The 9,160-nt window shown below is 45.1% G+C and overlaps 1 protein-coding gene across 1 annotated transcript in view; it reads right to left on the bottom strand.

The window, feature by feature from the left end:
- The window catches only part of DPP4 (dipeptidyl peptidase 4), a 76,643-nt gene extending 75,841 nt beyond the window's left edge, over positions 1–802 (bottom strand). Inside the window, exons 1-2 of the mRNA XM_077761033.1 lie at positions 687–802; positions 69–156 (exon numbers count right to left, since the gene is read on the bottom strand). Of these exons, the coding sequence (XP_077617159.1) occupies positions 69–156; positions 687–692 (94 nt within the window). The 5' untranslated portion in view covers positions 693–802. The remainder of the gene's footprint in view (positions 1–68; positions 157–686) is intronic.
- Positions 803–9,160: the final 8,358 nt, after the last annotated feature.

The raw sequence follows: 9,160 nt of genomic DNA, 5'->3' as shown, positions 1-9,160 counted from the left end.
AGTGTGGTAAGATAGAACCCAATCCTGGTCTCCAATTGTCATCTCTTTTTCACATGTGTCGAACTTACTGCCTTTGCTCAGCAGAACAGCGGGCACGGTGATGATGGTGACCAGCGCAGCAAGCCCCAGCAGTCCTAGGAGCACCTTCCACGGTGTCTGCAAGCCAGTCAGATCGTGTCCAGTTAGAGCGAGCCGTCTGGCCCCAGGGTGGCAGAAGCAGAGGGTCGCGGCCCGCGCTGCACCCTAGGCAGCGGGGTTTGCCAATGGGCGTGCACTGGAAAGGGGGCACCGTGGGCTGGGAGGGTTTGGAGTGCGGAGGTTGCCAAGAGCGGTTGCCCGTAAACTTTTGGCCTCTGAGCACACTAGCGTTGGCTTCTCTATGCCTCCTGCACGTCAGAAGCCAAGTGAGAGAGAAGCCAGGTGAGGGTTCGAGCGTGTGAGGTTTACGGGTGGCTCTGTGCGTCCTCCAAGGCTTGGCGCCTCGTTCTAGCAGAAACCCCGGGGGGCCCAGCGCCAGGCGGGAGCTCTGGGAGGTCCCTTCACCTGTCAGAGGGTGGCCCCGGGGCTGCCGCCGAACTGGAGCCCCCGGTCCCGTCCCGCGTGCCTCGGGGTCCATTTGGGGAGAGTGTGGTGAAGGAGCCCCTCCAACGCGACCCTGGGGTTAGGGAAAGGCGCTCCTCACTCACCTTCATCGTCGGCGTGTGCCTGGAACTGAGCGGTCGGAGCAGGAGCGCAGGCAGAAGTCGGGCAAGCCGCCGAGACGCGCGTCCGTCCACTCCGCTGCTCACGGCGCGGAGTCACTCGGCNCCCGCGCAGACGCCGGCCGCCTCAGCCGAAGGGGCGCTTGGCGCGCAGCTCCCGCGGGGCCCGCAAACTCAGGGCTCATTGCTGGCAGCTGTGCTCAACCCCAGGCCTCTCTCTTTAGCTAGTGAAAGTATGTTGGGTAGTAGTGGTGTGTTTAAAACTTCTGGAAGGCCAAGTGAGGGAAAAGGGGATCGTTGATTTGTGAATGGCGCTTGAAGGCTAAGTGTCTGAACTCACCCTCCGCAGGGAGTTTCCAGCCTGTTTTTCCGGCTTACCTTCTCATCAATAACACGTATGTGGAACTTAACTTTTTCCCAGGAGCTTCTCGAAGCTGTGTTTATTTTGCAGGGAGGAAGCCTAGGCACAGAAAGGTTAAGTCACTCGTCCAAGTCACTCAGCTAGGATGTCTTGGAGCCTGAATTCAGAGTCCATTGTTCTTAACCATTACTTCACATGGCCTCTCATCTTTCAGTCTTACAAAGAGAGTTGAGGGAGGAGATAAAGGTCAGATGTGGCTTCTCCCTTCTCCAGCTCCCTATTATGTTCTGTAGGTTGGTTCCTCCCTCCCCTCCCCTCTCCCCTCCTCCACCCCTTCCCTCCCCCTTTCCTTCTCTCATTGCCACATCTTCCCATTTATTCCGCCCACTTGTCAAATAGTTGAGTGGCTACAGGTGTATCTAGTTGCCGGAGATAGAGAAGTGGGACAAGTCAGGTGAGGTCTGTGCATTTGGCACTTTCAGTATAAAATGCTGGGGTAAACATTTGCCTTTAGAGTCTCCCTATACTTCCTCTGAGGATCTGCCCCTCCCTCTTACCCCCAACCGCCTTTAAGACCGTAGTTATGAATAAAATTAAGTTTTCATCCTTCATCGCCAGTGCTGACTTTGATTCTAAACTCGGGGATCTTTTGACCTCTTGACCGCTGGTTGCTCACGATACATACATACGCTAACCCTCACTCACCTCACTCACCTCCAGAGGCTCAAACCAAACTCTTCATATCCTCCATCAGTCTCTCCCTACCCTACCCTTCTCCGATCATCCCTGTCTTCATTAAAAGTGCTCCCATTCACCATTCACAAAACCTGAAAACTTCACTCCTCTCAGGTTTTCTTCTCCATTCGCCTACTATTTTCACCTGGCCACCAATTCCTCCCAATTCTGCCTTTAGTAGTATTTTTCAATTCCGTCTGCTCCTCCCTTTTTGAACTGCTCAGAAGGCGAGTCAATAGAGTTACGGGAACCTGTGAGCTGGAGCTGTGAAAAGAAGCAGCCATCAAGGACTACAGGGAATGGTGCCATATTGGGGGCTCAGTGTTGGCCTCTGCTTTCATCAGTTTGTACACAAAGCAATGGAGGAAGGAAGCCGCAAGTCACATTAGCCTTGGAGAGGGGAGGCAATACAGCTGAGCCCGTGCTTAGTGTCCATTCCTGCACCATGGCACTGTACACCCAGCAAGGGGAAGGTGGGGGGAGGTTGGCTGACGTCCATGGGACAGATAATCGTGTTCTCTGGAGGGCATTCTGTGGGACACAAATATCTAGAAACCCTTCCTACTTCAAGATATTCTTTTCCCAAATCTCCCCTACCCCCGCTTCTTTATCACCAGTCTTTCAAGCTTGTTTATTCCAAGTCCCTAAGACACCAGCTGGCCAACACATTAGCCACCACCTCTGAGTCAGTGTTGATCTTATATCAGGCCATCTCTCTTTCCATGAAAAATGGAAAAACAGCTGTAATAAAAGTTCTGTCCCTTAGGAAGATTTCTCTTCCTACCCTATTCCAGGACATCCCCGAGTGGGGCTGTGATGCATCTGCCATCCAGTTAGGACTGCTGCCGACTTCCTTTGCATAAAGCTGACCCTTCCTCTGTTGCCTGGCTATCAAGAACTCCCCACGAAACTATAGGTGTGTGTGAGGGAGAGACATGGGAGCAGTGGGGAAAGTGTTACAGAGGCTGAGTTCTCTGCTTGTGTGATTTTCTGGTCCTTTCTGGGTCATACAGGCTCTTCTACTATATCTTAGAAATACAATTTGCACTTAATTATGGGATGCTGCTCCTCTGGAAAAGATATGCTGGACCCCTAATCCCCAGTATTTCAAAAAGCGACCTTATTTGGAAACAGGGGCTTTACAGACGTTAGTCAGGTTAAAAAGAAGTCATTAGGGTGGGCGCTAATCTAATATGAGTCGTTATAAAATGGGGATTGGACACAGAGACAGACATGCACAGAAAGATGATGTAAAAAGACACAAGGAGAAGGTGACCATCTACAAGCCAAGGAGAGAACTTGGCACAGGTTCTTCCTTCACAGCCCTCAGAAGGAACCACAGTCTAAGATGGCCCCCAAAGTTTGGGGGGTATTTTATTTATATCAATAGGTAGCTAATATATTGGCAAAGAGGACATGACTTCGTTCTAAAAACCCTAGGCATAGCCTCTGTAATTCTCTTACTGGGGCTTACCAGAGGCTTTGTACAGTATCTCTGGCTGCCACAGACATGTCGAAAAGCACCGCGTCTGCTAGATCATGAAGACTGGGTATTCTGTGGGGTTTTTTCATTTGGAGAATTTGCTTCTATTACTTTCTGACTTAAGATGGCTTTATGGGAAAATGTGTTCAAGATCCTTAGAACCATATTCCCACGAAGTGGCTGGCTGTGGCTATGATGACATCTCCTTAGTGTTTTTCAAGCTTTAAACATGTGGTCGACGTGATGCTGTTGATACATGTTTATGAGGCTGGAGTTAATTGTGGAGTGGAGGGGCTAGGTAGGTAGTGGTTGCTATAATGTAAGGAAAGAAATAGCAAGGACCAATAGAACATGGCTAAGCACCCCCAAACTAAACTAGAAGGAGAGATCTAATCTGCCATAGGAGAGACCACCTATTCTCTTTTGCGTGGTAAATCACATAATCAGACAGTCCTATCTAAGAGGGCTTCCTGGAGGCATCTGGGTGGCTCAGTCAATTCAGCATCAGGTCATGATCCATGGCTGGTGAGCTTGAGCACTGCATCTGGCTCTGTGCTGAGGGTGTGGCGTCTGCTTGGGATTCTCTCTCATCCTCGCTCTCTGCCCCTCCCCCACCCAGAATAAATTTTAAAACTTTAAAGAAAAAAAGAAGGCCTTCTGATTTTGTTGTATATTGTTTTACGGATAACAATAACAAGAGTTCATGCTTGTATTGGACTGGAATGAAACATAAGTCTGTGGGTTTTTTTAATTGTGGTAAGATATATATAACACAAAATTTATCATCTTAACTATTTTTCAGTGGACAGCCATTTTTTTTAATCTAGAGTAGTCCAAAGTTTATCATGTAATTTTAGTGAGTTAAGCATACAGTTTAAAATTCTTCATTTAGGACTCTCCATTTTCCTGGCAAGGTGGTGGAATTCAACTTGACTGCTCTCATCATATAGTTTCTGGACAGGCATCTGGTTCCTGCTGCTTGAGCTACTCTTCATAGAGGAGATGTAGCATGGAATGGAATAACTCTATGGGAAATAGGATCTTCTTAGTGATAGCATGTGGGAGTCTGCTAGTATTCTGGTGATACTCCCCACGCTTTGAGAGAAGAAGGGATAGTATAGTATTTCAAACAGAAAATAAACCAACAGGGAAAAAGTTTGAAGAGTCAGAAACTGCAAGGCAAATGCAATCTAAGAGAGATGGTCGGTAATTAGCTCCATGGCTGGAAAGCATAGTTTTAGGTAGCAGTATTTATGAAGGCCCTATAGCATGTTTCTCAAAAAATTTTTTAGTCTCTACCTTCCCTCACTCCAGACCTGGTCTGCTATTTTAGATCTTTTTTTCTAACCAACCCCTTATGAAACTTGTAGACCACATATATACCGTATGTCTGTTTATGTACAATGTGTTTTCTATATATCTGTGTTTTATATATAATATATAATCTGTGATGGATATATATATATATATATATATATTGCCCCCAAGAATCATTCCCTTGGAGCAAAATTGTCTTCACTGAGAATGCTTGCTATATATTAACACACAGTCCCAACACAAATGTGGTAATTACGCAGGATCAGCAGGATATCTTTACTTCTTTGGAGCACTGATTCCAGCATGTGGTATATATACTGAGTTCATTCTAGGAAACCTAACCTCTGAAATCTTAATGCTGTGAAACCGCATAAGCAAGTAGGTAATGACCAGATCCTATATGACAATTGGATTCTGACTCACAGCCTCTATAACAGGCTTGGTCAGGACTTGGTCAATGACTGCCCGCTTCCCCAGCTTCTAACTTGGAACTAACCAGAAAAAGATTAATATGCTCCCCTCTCTAATCTTGCAAGATATTCTACTTCAAGTCAGCCTGCTTCCTGTTTTCCCATGCCAATAATCTCCAATCAGAGCATACCTGAAGACCCCCTCCTTTTTTTNGATAACCTGTAGAGCACTCCCATTGCCCTGCCTGCCTTGAGTCCAAATGCCGAGTGATGGTGGCTGACTCCCTTACTCTACTGAGTTCTGAAAACATAGCCTTTGATTGTTCTTATTTGGATGGTCTTTATTTATTTCCATAATATGGAATGAAGGTATAGCCATGGAAGACATTATATGAATGAAAAGATACTAAACATAATAATTCTCTCATTGTTTTATTGTCCAGTGTTTCAGCAGCAAGCACGTCTTATTCATTGGTGTTTGTTTCCTTCAACTACCCCAAAGGCAGTTATAATATCATTTCGCTTGTCCTTTATTAGCAACAGTGTCTTAATAATTTAAATAATGTGTCCACATGTTGTGGCCATTTGACCATAGCAGTTATAATATTCAAAGATGCTTGGAAATAGAGGCAAGTTCTAAGAAATTCAGATAAGTCAGTCAATAGGAGTCTTATAAAGAAAAATACGTGATTACTGAGTTTGTTGAATACTTATATGTTAACTTTGACTCTGCTGGGGCCCAGGGAAAAGCTCAGTGTTCAAGTGACTACTTCTTGAGGATTTCATTACAAATGTTTATCTCTTTCCAGTTAAGATTTTCTGTCATATCCACCAATGTATTAGCATTGACATGTTAGCAGACAAACTATTAAAGATTTCATAAGAAACAGTGGATTGTTAATTTGATTGGAATGAATTAAACTGAGTAAAGTGGAGGATCTAATTGGCTTTATTAAACAATTCATCAATTGGGCAGCATCCCATCCAGTAGGTAGAAGGGAACTCTGAAGTTGTACATAATGGAAGCTCTTTGTAGGAAGGAGGGTGGGATAAGGAAGTTATTCACAAAAGAAAGAGAGGATTATTCCAGGTAAGGAAACTTTCCTTGGGGGAAGGGAGGGGATCTTATTAGGTGAATCACCTCATTTTCCTTTTGGGGATGATGAGTCCACGTGACAGACTACCTGACTGGTGCTGACCAGAATATTCCTGATTGTCCCATGAATACTACATTTTTGGGGGAGTTTGGAACTGCAGTTAGATTAGGTATTAAGCCTTGATTTGGTGATTTGGCCTATGTGGCTCCATGTTGGGTTTGTGGCATTCTTTTTCACAGAAGACTGATTCTAAATCAGGTCATGTGGTTATGAGTAACATTGCAAAGACCACCCAAAGTCTTTTAATGGAAACTCGATGATGGTCATGAATAATGAGAAAATAACTTAAGCAGAGGTTCCTCAATGGACAACTCAGGGCTCTGGCTTCTACTAGAAAGAACAAAAAAAAAAAATTCTACATGGTAAATCTATTCTGTAAAATGGAATACATATTTTAAAAAACGTTTTTAACTTTCTGAGTATACCTGTTTATTTACATCTAGCTTTAATCCAATCAAGGTTCATACTTACTGAAATGCTACTTTGCCAGGCAGTGTACTGGGAATATCATAGTGAACAAGTCAGACCCATCATGGAGATCAGAGTGTTTACAAATGGAGTTTACATTGCTAATCCATCCAAGCTTGCTAGCAAAATCCAAGACCAAATTCCAGAGTTGACTGGGCTTTACTGGGCCTCCAAAAGCATTTTTGGGGAGGAAACCGGGGGAGGATATTAGAATTCCCGGAGGCCACATGTATGCATTGAGCTGTGGATCTGATGTTTGGAGTGTGACAGTCCCCTAGGGGCGCTTCCTTCCATTGCCCACTCAGGTCTTGCTCTCTTCTCTTTTCATGATCCCATCTATGCCAAGTGTGCCCTGGTATAATGACTCCTCCAAACAAGTTCTCTCAGGCAAGGCCCCACCTCTCTACCCCTTTCTCCATTCTCAAACTCCATTCATTCCAACGAACAGATTTGATTGGACATGCACTTTTATTAGGGCTTTTGAGGCCAGAGCCCTTCCTGATTCTCAAAAGTTATGGCAAATGTACTCTGTGCATTGCTCTGTCACTACCCTTACCATATTATATTGAGATGACCTGTTGTCTTTCTGTCTCTTGCACCCTGCTTTGAGTGTGGCAGGCATGTTTCATTAATATTTGTATTTCCAGAAACTACAGCAGAGTTGGGCTGTAGTGAACTTAGCAATCTACTGAAACCATGAAACACAGAAACAACTGCTTCTTCCAGCCATTCGACATACCACCCAGAAGGCAGCATGGAGAAGAAGAAAGAGTGAAGATGTTAAAGTCAGACAAGCCTGGGTCTGTCATCCAATTATTATATGCCCGTGGGTCTTTTTTTAACCTACTTCACAGAGTTGTGGAGATTTAATGAGATAATAAATGAGTAATTTCGGCTACTCCCAGAGGCTTTCCAAAATGTTGATGATTTCTCCACATATCTCTTTAGCAGGGATCTCTCTGCTGGATCTGAGCTCCTGGATTTCTCAGCCTGGATCCCTCAGAAGCCTATCAGAGGCAATTTAGTCCACATCAAGTTAATTATTAATTATTGCCAGCGCTACCCACAGTCACTTTCCAGTGCGCCCCCCCCCCCCCCCAAGTTTTATCCTTCTCCATCAGGTCTCACCTCAGGGAGATGTATCACCTGCTGCATTGCCCAAGCCAGAAAGCTAAAGTCTTCCCTGACCTCTAGCCATTCCTGATACTACCCATAAGCCTCTTTCATATCTCTGCTATCTGTCCACACCCCTCTAAGCTCAAGACCTTCATGTTAGTTCAGGCCTTCCTCTCTTCCCATCCAATTCACTGCAGCTGTCTCCTGTGACTGGCTTCTCCTCTGGCGCTTTCGCCCAGTGCAACCTCTATCACTTTCCTGTTTACCTTTAATGGCTTCTCCTGCTGAAGGGTAAAGCTGGAGTTCCTTGTCATCATCTGATCTCCACTCTTACCGCTTCTCCCACCCTCCCCCACCTAGGCTAAGTTAGGTGCACGTCTAAGCATTACTGCTCTCTCCTTTGCTTCCAAATTATCAAACACAATGTTTCCTCTGCCTCATACTCCACTCCCCCCATTTTTCATCAGGTTAGCTCGTACTCAATCTTATGGACTGCGTGTGAGCTCGTCTAAGTTTGTCCGCCATCCCTCTGAGTGAAGTACTTTGCCTCTGTGCTCTCCGAGAGCCTCATGCCTCACTTCTTTTTAACAAAATTCTCACTGTGTAATGTAATTACTGTTAAACTGGAAAAAAAAAAAAAGGCTTGCCAGTTAATTTACCAGCAAAAATGGGCTTATTTGGGAATAGCAAAGAATTGCAGTTGGAGACAGGCAAACTATGGCAAAACCATAGGCAAGTCTGCAGAACAAAGGAGAGAACCGCTCTTTCATAGAGTAAGGCAGAGGTGTTGGGAGGGGCTTTTATATACAAAAAGTCTATTAGCGTAAACTGGGGGGGTTCGTACAGTGGCTCCTCATTGGCTGAGTTGTAATGGTCTCTCGTTGGCTGAGCTGGGGTGGGTTGGGAGCCTTTCTTCAGCTTGCTGGGATGGTAAAGTCATATCCATGTACACACAAGGCACATCCCTTCCTATTGGGTCTGCAATTGCTGAAGAGTGGGAGAGCATGAAAGCTACCCCTGCCAGCCTTCTGACTCCATTCTAAACAAGACTTCCTTTTATTAATTTTCATATTATCTAATGTAATAATGTGTAAGGCTGTGGACCCCACACTATGTACTAGACATTTTGTTAAGTTCTTTACATGTATTTAGCTCATATAGTCTTCCTAAAAATCCTATGCAGTGGGTACTGTTACCATCTCTACCCTTTAAAAAAAGGTTTTTTTTTTTTTTAATTTTATTTTTGAAAGAGATAGAGTATGGAGAGGGGAGGGGGAGAGAGAGAGACACAGAATCCGAAGCAGCTCCAGGCTCAGCTGTCAGCACAGAGCCGGATGCGGGGCTCAAACTCATGAACTGTGAGATCATGACCTGAGTCGAAGTTGGTTGCTCAACCGTCTGAGCCACCCACG

The sequence above is a fragment of the Crocuta crocuta genome, unplaced genomic scaffold (assembly GCF_008692635.1).
Source record: "Crocuta crocuta isolate KB4526 unplaced genomic scaffold, BGI_CrCroc_1.0 scaffold153, whole genome shotgun sequence".
In the NCBI taxonomy this organism is placed as follows: domain Eukaryota; kingdom Metazoa; phylum Chordata; class Mammalia; order Carnivora; family Hyaenidae; genus Crocuta; species Crocuta crocuta.
This window is presented reverse-complemented; position numbering and strand designations above follow the sequence as displayed.